The sequence below is a fragment of the Hippopotamus amphibius genome, chromosome 11 (assembly GCF_030028045.1).
Source record: "Hippopotamus amphibius kiboko isolate mHipAmp2 chromosome 11, mHipAmp2.hap2, whole genome shotgun sequence".
Lineage (NCBI taxonomy): Eukaryota > Metazoa > Chordata > Mammalia > Artiodactyla > Hippopotamidae > Hippopotamus > Hippopotamus amphibius.
This window is the reverse complement of record NC_080196.1, coordinates 73,543,648-73,563,035: the sequence shown is the minus strand read 5'-3', so window position 1 is coordinate 73,563,035 and position 19,388 is coordinate 73,543,648. Positions and strand designations below refer to the sequence as shown.

The following is a 19,388-nucleotide window of genomic DNA, read 5'->3' as shown; positions in this document are numbered from 1 at the left end:
TGCACAGAACTCAGCCCTGGACTGCAAAGGAGCTGACAGTAACTGCAGGAGAGTCAGGAAGGACCCTCACGGCTCGCCACATAATCTGCAGTGGTAAACTCCACCAAAAGATAACCATCAACGAGCACATTTAGAGGATACCCTCCAAGCCAACAGAAGAAAACTCTGGTTTCAGCCAGTTACTAAAACTTACCGATCTTTTCAAGATAAGTACAAAGTGAAACATTTTTTGTTAACAAGGGGCAGACACATATACATCAGAAGTGATATGTACAGTTTTTCAGTAGAACAATAGTTAAGACCAGTTGTGGCCAGGATTATGGCACAGAAATGGGGTTAGAGCTATACAAATCTGCAAATAATAAGCAACAACAAAACTATCTTGTAGAACTTAATGGTTAATAACTACTTATCCCCAAAGTGCTTTTTACCATGACAATAGGATATATTCTTCACTGACAATTTGATAAAATATCGTACCCTGAGTCTACAAGACAGAAGGAAGGGGACAGGATCAAGATGGCGGAGTAGGAGGACGAGCGCTCTCTCTCTTGCAGAAGCACTGGCGTTACAACTGACTGCTGTACAATTACTGACAGAGGGACACTGGAACTCACCAAAAAGGACACCTCACATCCAGAGACAAGGGAGAAGCCACAATGAGATGGTAGGAGGGGCACAATCGCGGTAATCAAATCCTATAAATGCTGGCTGGGTGACTCACAAGCTGGAGAACAGTTATACCGCAAAAGTCCACCCACTGAAGTGTGGATTCTGAGCCCCACGTCAGGCTTCCCAACCTGGGAGTCCAGCAATGGGAGGAGGAATCCCCAGAGAATCAGACTTTGAAAGCCAGCAGGATTTGATTGCAGGACCTCCACAGGACTGGGGGAAACAGGGACTCCACTCTTGGAGGGCACACAAAAAAGTGTGCTCACCAGGACCCAGGGGGAAGGAGCAGTGACCCCACAGGAGACTGAACCAGACCTACCTGCTGGTGTTGGAGGGTTGCCTGCAGAGGTGGGGGGCAGCTGTGGCTCACTGAGGAGACAGGGGCACTGGCAGCAGGGGTTCTGAGAAGTGCTCACTGGCGTGAGCCCTCCCAGAGTCCACCATTAGCCCCACCAAAGAGCCTGTAAGCTCCAGTGCTAGGTGGCCTCAGGCCAAACGATCAACAGGGTGGGAACACAGCCCCACCCACTGGCAGACAAGCAGATTAAAGTTTTACTGAGCTCTGCCCACCAAATCAAAGTCTTAGTGAGCTCCGCCCACCAAGCCCTACCCACCATCAGTCCCTCCCATCAGGAAACATCCATGAGCCTCCTAGAGAGCTTCCTCCACAAGAGGACAGACAGCAGTATCAAGCAGTATCAGCAGTATTTTGTCCTGTGGAACTGAAAACCACAGCCACAGAAAGAGAGAAAATGAAAAAGCAGAGGACTTTGTACCAGATGAAGGGACAGGATAAAGCCCCAGAAAAACAACTAAATGAAGAGGAGATAGGCACCCTTACAGAAAAAGAATTCAGAATAATGATGGTGAAGATGATCCAGGACTTTGGTAAACTTTTCGATCTTTGCATCCAGTCTTTTTTCAAAGACCTAGAAGAATTAAAGAGCAAACAAACAGAGATATGCAACACAATAACTGAAATGAAAAATACACTAGAAGGAACCAACAGCAGATTAACTGAGGCAGAAGGGCAAATAAGTGACCTGGAAGACAGAATGGTGATAATCACTGATGTGGAAAAGAATAAAGAAAAAAGAATGAAAAGAACTGAAGACAGCCTAAGAGACCTCTGGGACAAGGTTAAACGCACCAACATTCCCATTATAGGGGTCCCAGAAAGAGAAGAGAGAGAGAAAGGACCCGAGAAAATACTGGAAGAGATTCTAGTTGAAAACTTCCCTAACATGGGAAAGGAAATAGCTACCCAAGTCCAGGAAGCACAGAGAGTCCCAGGCAGGAGAAACCCAAGGAGAAACATGCCAAGACATATAGTAGTCAAACTGACAAAAATGAAAGACAGAGAAAAGTTGTTAAAAGCAACAAGGGAAAAAAGACAACATACAAGGAAACTCCTATAAGGTTAACAGCTGATTTCTCAGCAGAAACTCTGCAAGCCAGAAGGGAGTGGCATGATATATTTCAAGTGATGAAAGGGAATAACCTACAACCAAGAATACTCTACCCAGAAAGGATCTCATTCAGATTTGATGGAGAAATCAAAAGCTTTACAGACAAGCAGCAGCTAAGAGAATTCAGCACCACCAAACCAGCCCTACAACAAATGCTAAAGGAACTTCTCTAAGCAGGAAACATAAGAGAAGAAAAGGACCTACAAAAACAAAGACCTTGAATGTAAATGGACTAAATGCACCAACCAAAAGACACAGACTGGCTGAATGGATACAAAAATAAGACCCATATATATGCTGTCTACAAGAGACCCACTTCAGACCTAGGGACACATACAGACGGAAAGTGAGGGGATGGAAAAAGATATTCCATGCAAATGGAAATCAAAAGAAAGCTGGAGTAGCAATACTCATATCAGATAAAATAGACTTTAAAATAAAAAATGTTACAAGAGACAAGAAAGGACATTACATAAAGATCAAGGGATCAATCCAAGAAGAAGAGATAACAATTATAAATATATATGCACGCAATATAGGAGCACCTCCCTACATAAGGCAAATACTAAGAACTACGAAAGAGGAAATGCAAGGCAGAAATAGAGACACAGATGTAGAGAACAAACATATGGACATCAAGTGGGGAAAGCGGGGAGGGTTGGAGGGTAATGAATTGGGAGATTGGGATACCAAATTGTACACTCTAAATATATGGTGTTTACTGTCTGTTAACTGTATCTCAATAAAAGTTCTTTTAAAAAAAAAGAAAAAAAATATCGTACCCTATGAACACCAGCATGCACACATGGCACTGTGTCTATAAACCTGTGTGAAACCAGAGAACTCTGGTGTCTGTGACCTCTCATTAAACTGGAACAATCTCTAGGACTAAATGATCAAGGGAATAGAAAATACTAATGTTATTAGACAGTACAAAATGGCTATGTTCAACAAACGCTGGGTCTTAAGAAAAGTCTTTGTTTAAATGTAACTAAACTGTATCAACAAGCAGGCAATATTACCATCTATTCTTAATAAAAACCAACAAGAAGATCAAATGACTAGAAACTAAAATAGCACTGGGAGGCAGAGTCATAAAAGATGTATGCTGAAAAAAGGATCCCAGCATCACTTTCAATAGGTGGTTCTGAAGAGCCCTTCTAAATCGCCAGCTAAAGGATTTATGTTCTGCTAAAACCATGGTAGCTAAAACCAAGTTCTGTGCTTAGTTACAGATGATGTTCTTCTTAGTTACAGATGATGTTCTTCTCGTAAATGGACAACGTACTTAAGCCAAATCTTTTCCTTGAGGTGACAAAGCAATATAAATATTCAACAGAGAGAAAAAGCAAAAACGAAGAAAAGGCATACTTTTCTTTAGAAACCCAAATGCATTTGGTAATAAAAAGGCAGCAAGATCACCATTAAAGGCCATCCTACCTGTGCTTCTTGATGCCATTGGAGAGAGCATCTCCACCACCACAGTCTTTTCCTTCGGACATTCTGTGCTTTCTACCGTTCAGGTGCTCTCCTTCCTCTTCAAAGGAGTGAGCGGTCACTGCTTCCAATCTACTCAGGGATCGTTCGGACTCCGAATCTGTGGCAGAACAGGTTCACAGTCAATGAACTGAACTTTGGTGCGAGGCTTCTGTAACAATGGATCTTTCCCTTAATGCATCAGGCTTTGAAACTTAAGCAGCCTACTTTGTCCTTCAACAATCCATCCGTTAACTCCTCCTCAGGGATTTCAGAGAACCGGCACCCAATAGGGCTAAAGTGGATTTGGGAAACAGATATAGGATTACATAAACTTCCAACTGTTACATTTTATACATTAAAAGAGACTTCTAAAGATTACCTAATTCTTTAAGAAATTATATTCAGTGGTTCCCCCCTAAAAAAATTTCTACTTTTATCTTCCTTCTCAAAGCACCTTAAGCATAACTTCAAAAAAGCATTCAATTTTTTAAACTCATGTATAAAGATAAAGCTACAGTGGCTGTCCTTGGGGGAAGCATAAATTACATGTGATCTACAGACAGAAAAGCAAAGAAATTTTTAAATACTGCAAAAAACACTTATTCTGGTATTATATTATTTAAATTCTCAAGAGCTAAAGTCTGAAGTGGCCATATAGAATCTAATTATCAGGCAGGCGTTTTCAGCATGTGGGTGCCGCGTTCCCAATTGCCTATATATTCAGCATGGAGCCCTCTGCCTATTTGGGAATAACACAGCAACTTATTTGCGCACAACACATTACAGTTCTCAGGCACGCCCACAACCTTCATCCCCTTTCAGCATCTCCAGGGTGCTTTGGTGATGGTGAGGAAGGACTGTGGGTTAACAAGTATGTCGATGGTCTCACAGTTTGTGAGCTGGGCTTTCTGACTCCTTGTTTAACGCTCTACATATTTCAGCTCAATGTAGCAGCCATTCCATCTCCAAAAAACTTTAAATGATGCCTATGTTTTTATTAAAATATAAATTCTAGGTAACACCTAACTTTCCTTAAGCAGATAGACCATACACGCAGCTGTCCTCTGCTCTAGGGAAGCACTCACACACATTCAAGCAAACTCCCTTAAATAAAAGTTTCAACCATCTTATAGCTAAGATGTTCAGGAAATAAAACTATTTAGTACTTTCTTTTCCTCCTACTGCATTCTATAATTCAGCCAAAATCACGGCCCTTGATTTTATCACATTAGGTTGATTAGTAACAACTGCTGGACAAGCATCACTGCAGGTTGGAAAACACACCTTGAACTCTGGACCCTCTGAATGGTGTAAGTTACCTGTAGAAAAGCCTCAATACTAGGGAAGTTATTTTTATTTTCTGTAAATATAACTTTACCAGAATTGATAATATAGCTTCGTTCTGTCATATAATTTATGGCAAAGAAACAGATATTTTAATAATAAATGTAAAGTGATATTTATTTTTCATTGTCAATTTTGGCAGGCAGTGACAATATTTTATTGAAAAAAAAACTGAAGACAACATGCATAGCCAGTAACAGGGGACAGTCATCCATTAGATGAAATAAGCAGGTGCTAAAATTACAATTACAAAAACAATTTAATAAAACAGAAAAATACTTTTAACATAATGCTAAGATGAAAAAATCAGGATACCATTTTACAACTCTCAAATACAAGCACATACCCAAAACTTTTACTCTACCTTGAAAGATCAATCTGGTTCAGGTAAAAAGACATCTGTCTACATGAGAGCAGTGAAATGACAGAAGTTTGTCTAGGGCACAGTGAGGCAAAGAGGGGAACAGTCCATTTGCTGGGGTAGGCAAAGGGGTATCAGGAAAGGATACAGGAAAGGTGGTGTTACCCGAAACCTGGGTTCATCTCTTGGAAGTTGATAAAAAGACAACCAAGCCAAACAGCAGGAAAAGGAAGGATTTATCACTTTCGGGAAACAAAGAGAACACCAGGGATCTTTCCCAAGGCAGTGTCTCCCCAACAGCAAAACTGGGGAAGTTTTAAGCCAAGTGTGTATGCATATTCATGAAGGGGTCTGGGCAGTATATGCATATTCATGAAGGGGTTTTGAGCAGAGAAGAATTCAGCACAGAATTGGGGCAAAGGCTGAGAGAGTCCAAGCTTTAGATGATTGAAGTTATGAGGGTCAGAAAAGGTCAACAGCATCATTCCTTAGGTTCCAGTCAATCTGGTGGCTGAGGGCTCAAGGGGGTTTGAATTCTGTAAAAACAGCTCAAGAAAGTACTTCAGGCTAATCTGTACTATTGAAAACAGAACTGGGAGTCTTTACAATGATTTATTATCTTTGTTACTGTAACTTCTCTTGCCTAATAACAGTCCTGTTTGTCCCTGCATTACTTTGTTCCCTTAAGATCATTAATTACTGGGACTTCCCTGGTGGTCCAGTGGCTGACTCCACCGCTCCCAGTGCAGGGGGTCCTGGCTCTATCCCCTGGTCAGGGAACTAGATCCCACATGTCACAACTAAGAGTTCGCATGCCGCAACTAAAGATTCTGCACGCCGCAATGAAGATCCCTCACACAGCAACTAAGACCTGGTACAGCCAAATAAATAAGTAAATATTTAAAAACAAAAAAGCCTTCTTAAAAAAAAAAAAAATCACTAATTACCGTTGAAGGGCAAGTACTGTGGCCAGGCTTAAATCATAAAATGACTCAGGCCCAAAACGGCTTCTCCCATGTCAAGAAAGCCATGCCTGGTTCGTTTTCATTGGGGACCCCCTACCTTATCTGCTTACAGTGGTATGACAGGTAAATCTCAAAACAATGAGAGTGGTGCTCAGGTGGAGGTGACAGAGGAGCTGTTCAGAGGAAGCAGCCTGAGCACAGCCTGAAGCAAAGGGGGTGACAGTGGTCTTGGGGGATGATCAGGGTGGTTTTCTCACTTCCACATTTTCAAATTTGTTTCATATGAAAAAATTAAGAATTTAAAGAGCCAACATAATTTTGTCTGTATTGGTTAGTATTATTCACGATGTATTATTACTTTGTAATGTAGATGTCATGAAAATCAAATGCACTGAATCAAAAAACCTCAAGCATTTATTAAACATCATGGTGCACAGGCTACGGTGTTTGCTATTTAAGGAATACACATCATAAGATAGGGATTAATCCATCTCAAAAGAAAATTCTTAACAAAAAAGCAGATAAACAGTAAACACCAAACAAGAAGTAAGGCAGTAAGAACTTCTACGAAGCAAAGTCTTCACTCAAAACAAGATTTCAACGTACTGAACACAAGCTGAAGACCTACTACACCTTCATCCAATCACAGGAGCACTGTGCTGACCCCTCGGGACGCACTATCAGGTGGCAGTACAGACCCTTATCGTTCCCTCCCCCTTCCTCCACCCCAGGGTACCAACGTGACTTCCTCTCGGCCCCTTTTCCTAGTCTCTTCCCCCCAACCCCCGTTCCTCCACCTCTCCCCACCCCTAACCCTAACGTTACCTTGCTCCCAACCTCCTTCCCCCTCTAATATAGTCAGGCTATGCCCACCCTTCCCCTGAAGGGCTCTGGCAAAGGTCACCAATTACCTCCAAACTGCAAAGTCAGTCCCATGATCATTTTTAAATTCTTATCACAACTCATCCACCGCTGACGAGTTAATTCATTCTTCCCCTCCTTTATCTTGTGCATGGCTTGGTGGGATTCAAAGAACAGTGAGATCTGGTCCCTGTCCATGGTGGAGCAAAGGTAGCCTGTTTTGTGAAGACACGAGTTCAGTGAATTTTGCCCAGGGCAGCAGCAGAAGTCTGAATGGGGGCAGGATCAGCCACTTTCACATGGTGAAAGCGCGGGTGTCCGGAGATGACTGTGACTGATGGTTGAGCTGAGTAAGTTGAAAGGGGTAAGAGTGGGGGTGGAGGAGAGAGTTACAATAGAGGAACTGTTCTAAGCAAGGGGAACAGCATGACCCAAGGCAGAGAGGAACAAGGCATTCAGTAAGGCGGGAGTGGAAGACATGAAAAAGGAGTGGTGACGAGGCAGCTGGGTGGAAATGAAGCTGTGAATCAGTTATGAAGCTGACTATTCAGGATGAATAAAAGTCAAGGGCAGGGACTTCCTAGGTAGTGCAGTGGTTAAGAATCTTCCTGCCAATGCAGGGGACACAGGTTCAATCCCTGCCCCAGGAAGATACCACATGCCATGGAGCAACTAAGCCTGTGTGCCACAACTATTGAGCCTGCACTCTAGAGCCCGTGAGCCACAACTATTGAGCCCTTGTGCCACAACTACTGAAGCCCATGTGCCTAGAGTCTGTGCTCTGCAACAAGAGGCCACCACAATGAGGAGCCTGTGCACCACAATGAAGAGTAGACCCCCACTTACTGCAACTGGAGAAAGCCCATGTGCAGCAATGAAGACCCAACACAACCAACTAAATAAATAAATAAATAAATTTATATATAAAAAAAAAAGTCAAGGGTAGGCAGTGGGACAAAGAGGGTATAAAATGAAGCAGGAATGAGGCAGTATCCCAATACATGCCATGAGGTTCTCACACCTGCTAGAGGCAAATCACCAGCTTGTCTCTGAGCGGTCTAGCTTCAGAGTCAAAGAAGCAAACATGATCAGTAACATGATTTACAGTGTCCTGGAGATAAAAACTAACTTGTTGATTAAGAACAAAAGCTCAGTTACTTCTAGTACTATGTACACACACACACAGTGAGACACAGCTTGGACTTGCTTTGTTGGCAACAGGGAGCCACCCTTACCTTCTATGACGTCATAGCCTGAGTCACACCAATCTGCCTCCAGCAGGGCATCATTTCACTTGAAAACCCATGGGTCCAGATACATTTAAATTCAAACGTGTTTAGCTAAGTACCAAAGAGGACATAGCCACTGTGGAGGCTTACTGATTAAGGTGAAGCCTGCCCACAAGAGTAATTTTCTAGAGCTAGATCTTAGTGCTGCTGAGGTGATAATTCAATTTTAAAACATCAGGTTTTTCAATTTTGCCTGCACATACAAATATCAAATGGGCCTGACCTTATCTACCATCCAGTGTTACCAGGCAATACATTAATGCCTTAGTGGAAAGCATAAAGTATTGGAAAGAGTGTGCTTAATGCCTCACATATGGTGGTTACAGCAGTAAGAGAGTACTGTACATGCTTTAAAAACAAATGTGGGGGCAGGGAGGTGGGGGGTTACTGTTTGATGGGCACAGAGCTTCATTTTGGGATGATGGAAAAGTTTTGGTAATGGATAGAGGAGCTGGATGGACAATAATATACTTAATGCCACTGAACTGCATGCTTAAAAATGGTTATAATGGTATATATGTTATGTCGACTTTTACCACAATAAAACCAAAACAAAAAAAAGCCTAAATAAACAAACAAAAATCTGTCAAGCCAAAGCCAAAGATCTATCATGCTGGATGCATGGACTACAGTCTCGTCCTGTCATCTCTCACCCCAATGCCAATGACAAAAGAAAGCCACACAGATATAGAGCAGAATTGGTGGCTTTTTATACAGATGTATTTTTAAACACAGCAGCAAAAATTTTAAAATAGCCATAGCTAGATCTCAGACCAAATTAGTCTTTCATTTTTCCTTTTATTTCCCACTGCATTTTTCCCCTTACAAACATCTATGTTTCTATACTAAGTAAAGCGACACAAAATTTTCAGCATGCTTCAATCCATCCCTGAAAAACATGGTAAGGGATTTATAAAACAGATTCACATTATCCACTGAACTTTAGATGGGCAGTTAGGAAAATCTGTACAGCCCTATGTAATGACGGGAAATGGAATACTTAGTTTGTACTCACTGGTGGGTTTATTCACATCTATTTCCAAAAAGGATTCAGGTGGTTTAATTAATAATTATAATTTATATAAAAAGTGTCATAATAACACTCTGAAGGACAGTCTGTATTTTACAAGATAAATGCTCTAGCCTATGCACAAGCATTTAAGGGAGACAGAATCTTTGCCTGATTAGAACAGTACTGTTAATAGACAGTTTGTTCACAAATCTCTGGGGGCCCAGAAACTTAAAGCTCTGTCCACATTGGGACTTAAAATAATTTTGAACCCTTTTCAGATTGAACACTATCCCCTTTCATCCAAACAGCATGGAAGCCAACAACTGTGACTAGATTCACGTGGCTTTAGCTTTACTCACCAAGTTGTAGGAGTGAAATGTGTACAGCTTTGTGTATGTCAATCATACCTCAAATAAAGTGGTATAAAAAAAACCTTCAGAATTAACAGGATCATTACTGTTATCCTACTTTTTTGAGTTTTTCCTATTAAAAGGCTGAAAGAAGAGGTCATAAAGTTAATAATATAAACACGTCAACAATTCTTACGTTATCCTGATAAACATTTTTTTAACATGACCTTTGAAAACTAACTTGAGAACAAATAGTACAAATGAGCAAGATGTGGAAGAACTGTGGATAATGTCCAAATAACCCCTCCCCGCTACTTAAGGTAACAGGAAATGGTCAGAAGGCACACAAGCTCAATTTAATACCTCCTGTTTATGGCTTCCCAAGAACTAGGCACGTTCTAAGAGTGTCCAAAGTAACCCAAAGTAACCTAAGCTTAAAATAACAGTGCCAAATTTTTATTTAGCTTTAAAGTACAATTTTGTAAACTCAAAAGTAACACAGTAAATATGCAGAACACAGGGAAAATAAATGAAACTTACTACATTTAAAATAAATTGTAAACAGAAAATCCAGATGAGTCCAGAAGGGGCTGCCAAGAGATTGCTACAATAACCTACAGGGGAAGTGACAAAAGCCTGAAACACAGTCTTGGCAGCAAGCAACAAGGGTCAGAGACATTCTCGACATATGCTCCCCGAATGAGGTGCAAGGTCAAAATCAGCAAAATGGTATAGTGTTGATTACAACAGAGTTTCTTAAAAGTACTGGCTTGTCCCCAAGCAACTAAATCTACTACTGTTTCCCACAACTTGCAAAATCTGCACATGTAATTGCAGGTGAAGAATTATTCAAAAGATTCTGCATGGGCTACTGAAAATCTATGTGTATTTTGGACGACTAAATCCAGAGCTTCCCAATTTGTCTTGTTGATACTCTTAAAATCATTTTCAAGCTCACCTATGCATTCACTCCACAAAGAAAATAATTCTAGAACTAAAGACCAGTTACAGCATAAATCCACAGTTATAAAACAAAGTACTTTCATGTGACTTCAGTTTAATAAATCAACACTTACCAAATACCTATCACACTCCAGGTAAAGAAAGGGATAGCTGTTTTAACAGTTTAGAAAGATTAATGAGATACAGGCGGTGCCCTCCAAATATTCATAGTTCAATCTAGTGGAAGACACACCAGTAAACATATGTTTACACGAAGTGTTTGTGGGACCAGCTGAAGAAGTCACTCTCAGAGGAGCCAAGGTAAGTTTCCAAGCAGAGATGATGTCTGAGCTGCACTGATGTCTAAGAATTTAAGGCAGGAAAAGAGAATACCAGGTGTAAGGGGAAGCGCCAACAGTCCCATGGCCTGAAAGCACAAGGTGTGTGTCCAAGAATACCTGGCATCGCTAGAGAGGAGGGTAACCAGAGGGAAAGGATGTGGTTGTCAAAGGTGAAGCTTAAACGTGGGTCAGATCACAGAGTTTATACTGAATGGAGAGTCACTGGACGTCTTGCCAGGGAGTGATCAGATTCCTTTTAGACTTTACAGATAACTCTGATGCATCAGTGGCCACTGTAACAATTAGCATAACTTCGTGGCTTCAAACACCAAAAATTTAGTCTTTCATAAATCTGGAGGCCAGAACTCCAAAATCAGTTTCAATGAATGAAAACCAAAGCATTAGCAGGGCCACGGCCCTCTGAAGGCTCTAGGAAAAACACATTCTTCATCTCTTCCCACTCTGGTGGCTGCCAGCACTCCTGGGCTTGTGGCCGAATCAATCTCACCTCTGCCTCCATCCTCACACTGCCTTCTCCTCTGTGTGTCTGGCCTCCCTCTACCTTTCTCTCATAAGGATACTTGTGACAGCATTCAGGTCACCCCCATTCAATCCATGATGATGTCCTCACCTCAAAAACCCTAACTTAATCACATCTGCAAAGATCTTTTTTCCAAAAACCCCTTTCAGGTTCCTGAGATGAGCAGGTAGACGTATCTTTGGGGGACCATTTTTCAGCCCACCATAGCTGACAGTGTGTGCTGTGGAGGATGGGCTGGCAGGGACAACGACCAGAAGCAGAGACACAAAGTCTGTGGGCTCAAAAGGAGGGGGGAAATTGAACTACAGCAATGATACATAGTGAATATTGGGGGAGAGAAAAGAAGATGACTGGATACTTAGACATGGGAAGGGTGTGAGGAAAGGGGGTAAGAGATGACGTTCACATCTGTAGTTTGCATGGTGGGTAGATGGTGATGCCATTAGTCAAGACAGGGCATATACAAGGGGACAGATCAGGATGACAAGTCTAGTTTCCATTATGACAAGTCTAGTTTCCATTATACAGAGTTTGAGATGCTTTGGGCCAAAGTAAGAATTTTCAGGGAATAGGTGGAAATCCTAAGAATATTTTTATCCGCCACCAACTGCTCCTCAAGCTCAGTCCATTTAGCCTTTAAAATGTATCCCCAAATTTTATTTACTCAAATAGCTGAACTCCTAACAGGTGCCAAAAAATGCAAGTTGCTAGGGATACAGAGTTCCTCAAGGAATTTACAGCCTGGCTGAGTGGCAGGGCTGGAAAAAAACAACAAATTATCATACAAAATTTCAACCGTAGGAAATGCTATGGGACTCTGACGCACGGGGAGCCTCCAGCAGGGATCTGATCAAGTCGACAAAGTCAACCAGGCTTCCTTGAGGAACAAAGGTCAGGATAAAGTAATAAAGGAAGGAACTGAAACTTTCCATTCTCACTTAAGTTGCTTTTATGGAAACTCTTGTTACCTCTCATCCAGGACACTAGGACCTCAAATCCGTCTTTACTCCTAGAATACTCATATGCTAATAGAATGTAAACTCCTGAGTAGGGACCACGTCTTATTTTCTTTGAATTTCCAATTCTTAATATAATGCAAGCATATTATAAAAATTCCACAATGTTTACTAAAAGGAGAACCAGAATCTTTATAAAATACTCATCTGACATCACTCTATATACTTAATTATGTTTGCTGGCTCCCCACCACTTAAGGCTAAAATGAAATTCCTCAGCAGAATCTCATCACAAGACTCATTACAAGCTGATCCTAAATTACCTTCTTGGCTTCATCCCGTCACTATCTCTCAGCATCCAATATACTCACCCCTGCTTTGGCCATAGCGCATTTTCATGATGTCTTTGAAAACTATTTTTCTCTACCTTCACGTGTGTTGTCTTGTTTCACAAAGAATATTCAACCACCATCTTATCCATCTGGAGAATTTCTTATGACACTTCACAATACCCTTGAGAATCACTTGTTTTGTGATGCCCTCCGCATCTCTCCCAAGCAGTTAGTAGCCTCTCCTCTGAATTTCTGTAACGCTCCTTACATACTAGCTGGTGATGCTTATTCATTTATTTGTTCAGTAAATATGTACTGAGTGCCTCCTTCCCTGTCTAGCACCAGAGTAGGGGCTGGGATGCATCCCTGCACTAAGCAAAACGCCTCGCTCGCTAAGGAGCTTATAGTCTACTTGTAGGAGATCCACAGAGGAACGAACACTATGTGTGAAAGATGCTGGGTTTGGGGCGGGGGTAAGCACTGTAGACATTTGGGATTAGAGGGCTCCAGGCAGGGGAAAAGCTAAGGCCGGGGGAGGTGGTGGGAGGATACACATGCTTGGCAAGGGCAGGAACCTGCACTGAGGTCAGTGATGGAAGGAAGTGAGTGAGGAGGACACAGCAGATCTCAGAATATGGCAGACGGCCAGATTGAGAGCTTCTGGCTTTTATTCCAGCCAGGAAGCAAAGCCTTTGGAGGGTTCCGTGCAAGGAACTGATGTGAACAGATTCACGTTTGGAAACGATCACTCTGAGTGCCGTGTTTAAAATATTGCTGGAAACAAGGGTGCAAGCAGAGAAATCAATCAGAAAGCCTCTGTCAGAAGCCAGGCAAAAGATGATGGGGGTGTGTAGTGCAAATGGAATGATGAGAAGTGGTCAGATTCTGCTATAAATTATAGGGAGAGCTCACAGAATTTGTTGATGGACTGAATGTGGATGTGAGACCAAAAAACAACAACAACAAAAACCCCCCACAGTCTGTGACAGATAATTCAAAGGTTCTCAGCCTTGGCTGAAGCGACTGGAAACACGCATCCTCCATCTGCCAAAATGTGGACCACAGGAGGGGCAGGCTTGGGAGCAGAAATCAAGGATTCTCTTCTGGACATTTTAAGTCACTTCGGAGATCTCAACAGACATTTAAATGAACGTGCCAAGTAGATAGTTAGACAGGAGGCTGAAACTCAGGGGGCAAGACTGCATCTACAGATGCAGAGTTAAGGACTTAGAATTTGGACACTACTCACAGGTATGGGACTAGATCAGGTCACGCAAGGCAAACTGCTCGAGCTTTAATGTCCTTATGAATCCCCTACGGATTTGAAAAAATGCAAATTCTTATTCACTAGGCCCGAGTTGGGACCTTTGGTTCTGCAGTTCTAACAAGCTCCCAGGTGAAGCTGATGCTACTGATCCTCAGGCCACACTCTGAGTACAAAGGACCCAGAGGGCAAGTGTAGAAAAGAAAAGAATGCCAGCACCCCGAGACATTCTAACATCTCAAGTCAGGAGGATGCAGGAGGACCACCAAGGCAAACTCAGAAATAAAACCAAATGAGATTGGTATTCTGGAAACCAAGTAAAAGTGTTCCATGAAGGAAGGAGGAATCAACAACTTTAAGTGCTCGTGAAAGGTTGACAAAGACGCGAGCTGAGAGAGGACCAGTCAGTTAGGCAGGTGAGTATGTGACAGAGGTGACCTAGTCAAGAGCGGCTGCAGGGGAGTCATGAGAATAAACATCAAGAGAGGCTGTTCAAGAAAGAATGCCAGAAGAGGAAAGTGATGTGGATCAAAGGTATTTGTATAAGATACAGCATTCTGAAAGACAAGATAGGTGATGGGGACCAGGAATAACTGATTACCCAGAGAGAGAAAGAGCTGTGTTGATGTCCTGACGTAGACCAGAGGCGTTGGGCTCCCAGGCACATACAGAGGGGTGGGTGTCAGTTAGGGACAAAAAAATTCATCAATGCAAAGTAGAGAAAGCAGAATATGTCCACACGCGTACACATCCAGCCGTGTGGGTGGAAATATGAGGAGTTTCTCAGTGACACACACAATGTTCTCAGATGGAGCAGGATGGAAGAGAAGGTATTAGCTATTTTAAGTGAGAAAAGCATGAAATAAGCATGAAAAAGGAACTGACTAGGGAAATGAGTAGGACTGCTGGGCAGCAAAAGGGCATAACAGAAATTAACAGCCATGAGTCTCAAGCAAGTCACCAGTGTGGCCACGTACTTGAGGACTGGTCCGGAAGGAGGGGAGGGATGGGTGAACACAGCGCAGGGAGAGAAAGGCAGGCGGGAAACTACACGAGAGCCCATGCGACCCCAGCCTGGAAAGGAGGGAATGAGGACACGAGTGGAGGGAGAAACAGTGAAAACATGGAGAAAATGCCATCAATGGTCAAAGAAATGCTGGAATCAGGGCTTTTAAGAGAATGGGCTGAGAGACAGGGGACAGTGCTTAGATTGTAGGATGTACAAAACTGAGATGATGGCATAGATAGAGTCACTGAGAAAGGCACACTCGAGGGGCTGATCTTGGGAGTGAGTAGCTGCAGCGGGCTGGAGGCCCAGAGCCCTTTCACATCACACTGTGCCATCTTCCCGTGCTCAGTCTCTTCTGCCAGGCTATGAAGCCCCTGATTCAAGGACTGGATCTTCTTTCCCTTGGTAGTGCCGTGCCTGGCAAAGCACCGCACACCAGTGGGCACTCGGTCGGTGTGTCTGGTTAAGGACATGCTCTCAACCCTAAGGACAGCACAAAATGCACATGGTTTTACAGTGAGTATTTAATGGAGACATTAATTTAGTCTCCCGAAAGAGTAACCTGAAACCTAAAGGACAAATTACATTCACCAGTGTTTACCTACAATATATACACATTACAAGTAAGTTGCTGCACCATTTTTTAATGCTATAAACACAAAACGAGATTAAGAGCCCCTGCCACTACTTAGATTTTCCAGGATGTTGTACTATATTACACATAGAAGGTGTTTAGTAACAGTCATACTCTGTGGTACTCAATCTGCTGCACATCGCATCAACCAATGGACATGTCTCGTACTGGGCAATAGATGAAATATACAAGTTCATACAATAAGGTCTCTGCCCTTAAGGGAAATGCAGGACTTGGGGGAAGATGAAGTAGAAATACACAAAAAGTTACACGACAAGAAAAAGGGCAAGAACAAGGTAGCATGGCTAATCATCCAAAAACAAAAAAAAAAGGACATGACAAAAAGTGCTAGGAATACAGAGGCGGGCGAGATCTCCAAGTCCTAAGCAGGTCCAGACTACAGTAAAGACTCACAGAAAAGGCCCAGAAACGAACTGTACAGATATTTCAAAATTAAACTGCAGGAGAGGACACTAGGCTTGGGAACATCAAGAACAGAGCACAGCCTCTCTGACAAAAGGCGCTCTTCGACCTTCCCCCTCAACACCTCTGATCTTCTTGGTCAAAGCCTGCGTCTTCTATGTGAACTGTCAGCAGAGATGTCATTTCTTTTCTCAATTATCACCAGTTGTATTTATTGGACTAAACATTATTTCACATGGGTCATAACTTCCTATGTTACTCTTCTCCAGACAGAACCAAAGTTGTTATATTACCACTTTCTGTTCTAAAAGCTTTGATTTAAAAAGATGGGAGCACCTACTCTTGCAACTGCCGAGAAATGCTAAAGCTGGCTCCAATTTCGTGACATAACTTTCTAATGGTTTTGCCAATCTACACTATTGGATTTGTATGCATTATTCATGCACATTTTGACCAAAATAGCATTAGGAGGAAAACCTAGCAAGAAAGCTTTTCTTGCACAACTGATCTCACCATGTTTCTAAAAAGGAAGATGAACAGACAGTAAGAAAAACAATACATTTTGAAGTTTTAAAATTCAAAAAGAAGGAATTTTCCTGAAATTGCTATCTCAAACCAGTACCAAAGAGTAAAGGCCATTAAAGTTATTTAACTGGTAAGAAATGTTTCAAAAATAATGCTTTAGGAAATTACTAGAGATTCACAAAGCCAAGCACCTTTAATTTTCTCCCCTTAGCTACTTTTTCATCCCCCCCACCCAGCCCCCGCGAGCAAGTCTCATGCCTCCAACTTGACTATAAATTCTTCAAGAACAAATTTTATCTTTTAACAACATCTCATCCCAGCTCACTCCTCTGTCATCCACCCCTCCTCTTCTACATGGCATGCAAAGTGGTGCATGCAGAGTGCATGCAATTAGCAAGTGTTGCTGATTCTTTTGTGCTCGTTACTGAAAACCAACACATTTTTAGGGAAGACAGAAATATCAATGACATTTGTTCAACAACCTGCATTCAACAAACATTTAGAGAGCAACTCTAACTCTATGCTAAGTACTTCAGGAATAAAAATAGATAGGGTCTCTACCATCACAAAGAGAAAAGCACAATACAACCAAAGGGCTATGAAACAGGTGTAAACAGGAACACAGAAGAAGAAGCTATTAGGTTAATTCTGCCCAGGGGAGTCAGGAAAAGCTACCCAGGAGAGCAGATAATTTAGAGATATTTGAGAGCTTTGGTAGGAGCAGGGGTTAGCATCAAGTGAGGGTGAAATGGAAAGGGCAGAAAGATGGCAGGAACGAGCAGAACGAGCTGCTTTATTCTTCCCTGAAGTGGTACATTCTACATATTTCTGTATTTAATTTGCTGGCTGAATGGAATTTTTCCACAGAACTAGTTAGCCTCTAGTTTCTCATTAAATCTTTTGTTTGAACATGCATAAATGTTTAGTCCTTTTCCCAAGAAGTGCTCACTTACAGGTAGTAATATGAGAAATCCCACCTGACATCACCATTTCATTCCTTAAAGACACACACACAATGAGGACAAGATGTAATGCTTCGTTCAATTTCGTGCCTTCTAATCATGTTACACAATGGAATTCAGTCAAATTGTGAGAAAGAATCTGTTAGCTTTATGGAATTTTCTGAAATCTTAACTCATTGAGTATACTGGAAAAAAACTTAAATCAAAAGATCCTATGGGGCACCACACTGAAGGCTTACATCAAGCTTTGTCTCACACAATGCATTAGCTCTTCACTGATTCTACTTATCTAAAAAAAATTTAAAGGGAAAACAGGAAGTCACATGGACTTAATTTTAAAGGAAGTAAAACAAGTTGTAACCAACTTTAAAAAAGCAGATTAAGCATTTAGTGAAAATAATTTAGAAATATTTTAAGAGAATTATCTTTAAAAACCTCTTTCTCATATCTTTTAAATATTGATATTAGGATACTCTTGATTTAATCTATTACTCTAATTCAGTGATTTTAAAAAGCTTTACATGAAATACAGGTTTGTATACTTGTTCTCTCTTAGCTCTGACCCAATAGCCTCTGTCACTGCTGCGATATGGGAGGAAGCCCAGTGTCGCCAGAGCCCAGTGAGTGAACGAACAGGGACAGGCAGGGTGTGGGTCATGTCAGGAGCCTTGAAGGCCCATTAGGGAGTCTGGATTTTATTCTAGGTACAATGAAGAGCCACTGAAGGATCCTAGGTTGGGAATGCTATGATGTGATTGTCTACAAAGTGTCAGTGTGGGTGGCAGGTACGGAGTGAACCTCAAGAGGGCAAGGCTGGAAGCACAGCGATCAGTCAAGAGGCCGGACAAGAGCGGGAGCAGCTCAGGTGATGAAAATGCAAGTGAACACTAGGCAGACCCTTAGTGCGCCAGGCACTGCTTTAAGTACAAATATCTATTAGTCCATTCCTCCCAATAATCCTATGACCTACTTGCAGATGAAGAAATGAAGCACAGAAAAGTGAAGTCATTTTCCAAAGGGTACAGGAATTGGTAGAGTCATCACTTATCAACAGCCTTCCAGCTGCAGCACCTACACTTTTAACCAGCACCCTGTAGTAACAGAACATATTAACAGATGGATTCGGAGTATGTCGGGAAGACAGGATGGATGGGCCCTGGTCTGTGTTTCCTGGAGGTGGCACATGAAGCCCATGAATCACTCCCAGGTTTCCGGCTTTAGGAGATGAGAGGTGCCATTTACTAAAATGAAGCAAACTCCAGGAGGAAGAAGACCTAGGAGGAAGATCAAGAATTCACCTTTTATTTATCCAACTAACAGCTGAGTATTTAAGTCTCTCACTGAGGTCAGGGCTGGAGATATAAATTGGGGAACTGTGGTAGTCAGAACAATGGCCCCCAGTGATGTCCGTCCTAATCTCTGCAACCTGTGGATGTGTTACCTTCTATGGTAAAAGGACTCTGCAGGTGTGACTGAGTTAAGGACCTTGACATGGGGAGGTTACCGTGGATTATCTGGGTGGGTCCATTGTGACTGCTATGGTCCTTATAAAAGGGAGGGAGGAAGGTCAGAGTCAGAGACAGAGAGATTGGAAGACTTCAAACTGCTGGCTCTGAAGGTGGAGGATGGGGACTCGTGCCAAGGAAGGCAGGTGGGC

The 19,388-nt window shown here is 42.1% G+C and overlaps 1 protein-coding gene across 9 annotated transcripts in view; it reads right to left on the bottom strand.

Moving 5' to 3' along the window:
* Window positions 1–19,388, bottom strand: part of OSBPL1A (oxysterol binding protein like 1A) — a 218,925-nt gene that overhangs the window by 63,667 nt on the left and 135,870 nt on the right. For 8 of the 9 annotated variants that reach the window (XR_009047972.1, XM_057698860.1, XM_057698859.1 and 5 more), the window contains one exon: window positions 3,582–3,738. Coding sequence is in view for 7 of the 9 variants with exons in the window: in XM_057698860.1 (XP_057554843.1) it covers window positions 3,582–3,738 (157 nt within the window). In the remaining 2 variants the exon portion in view is untranslated. Of the gene's footprint in view, window positions 1–3,581; window positions 3,739–19,388 lie in introns of those variants that run through there. The other variant, XM_057698863.1, reaches the window with a different exon arrangement.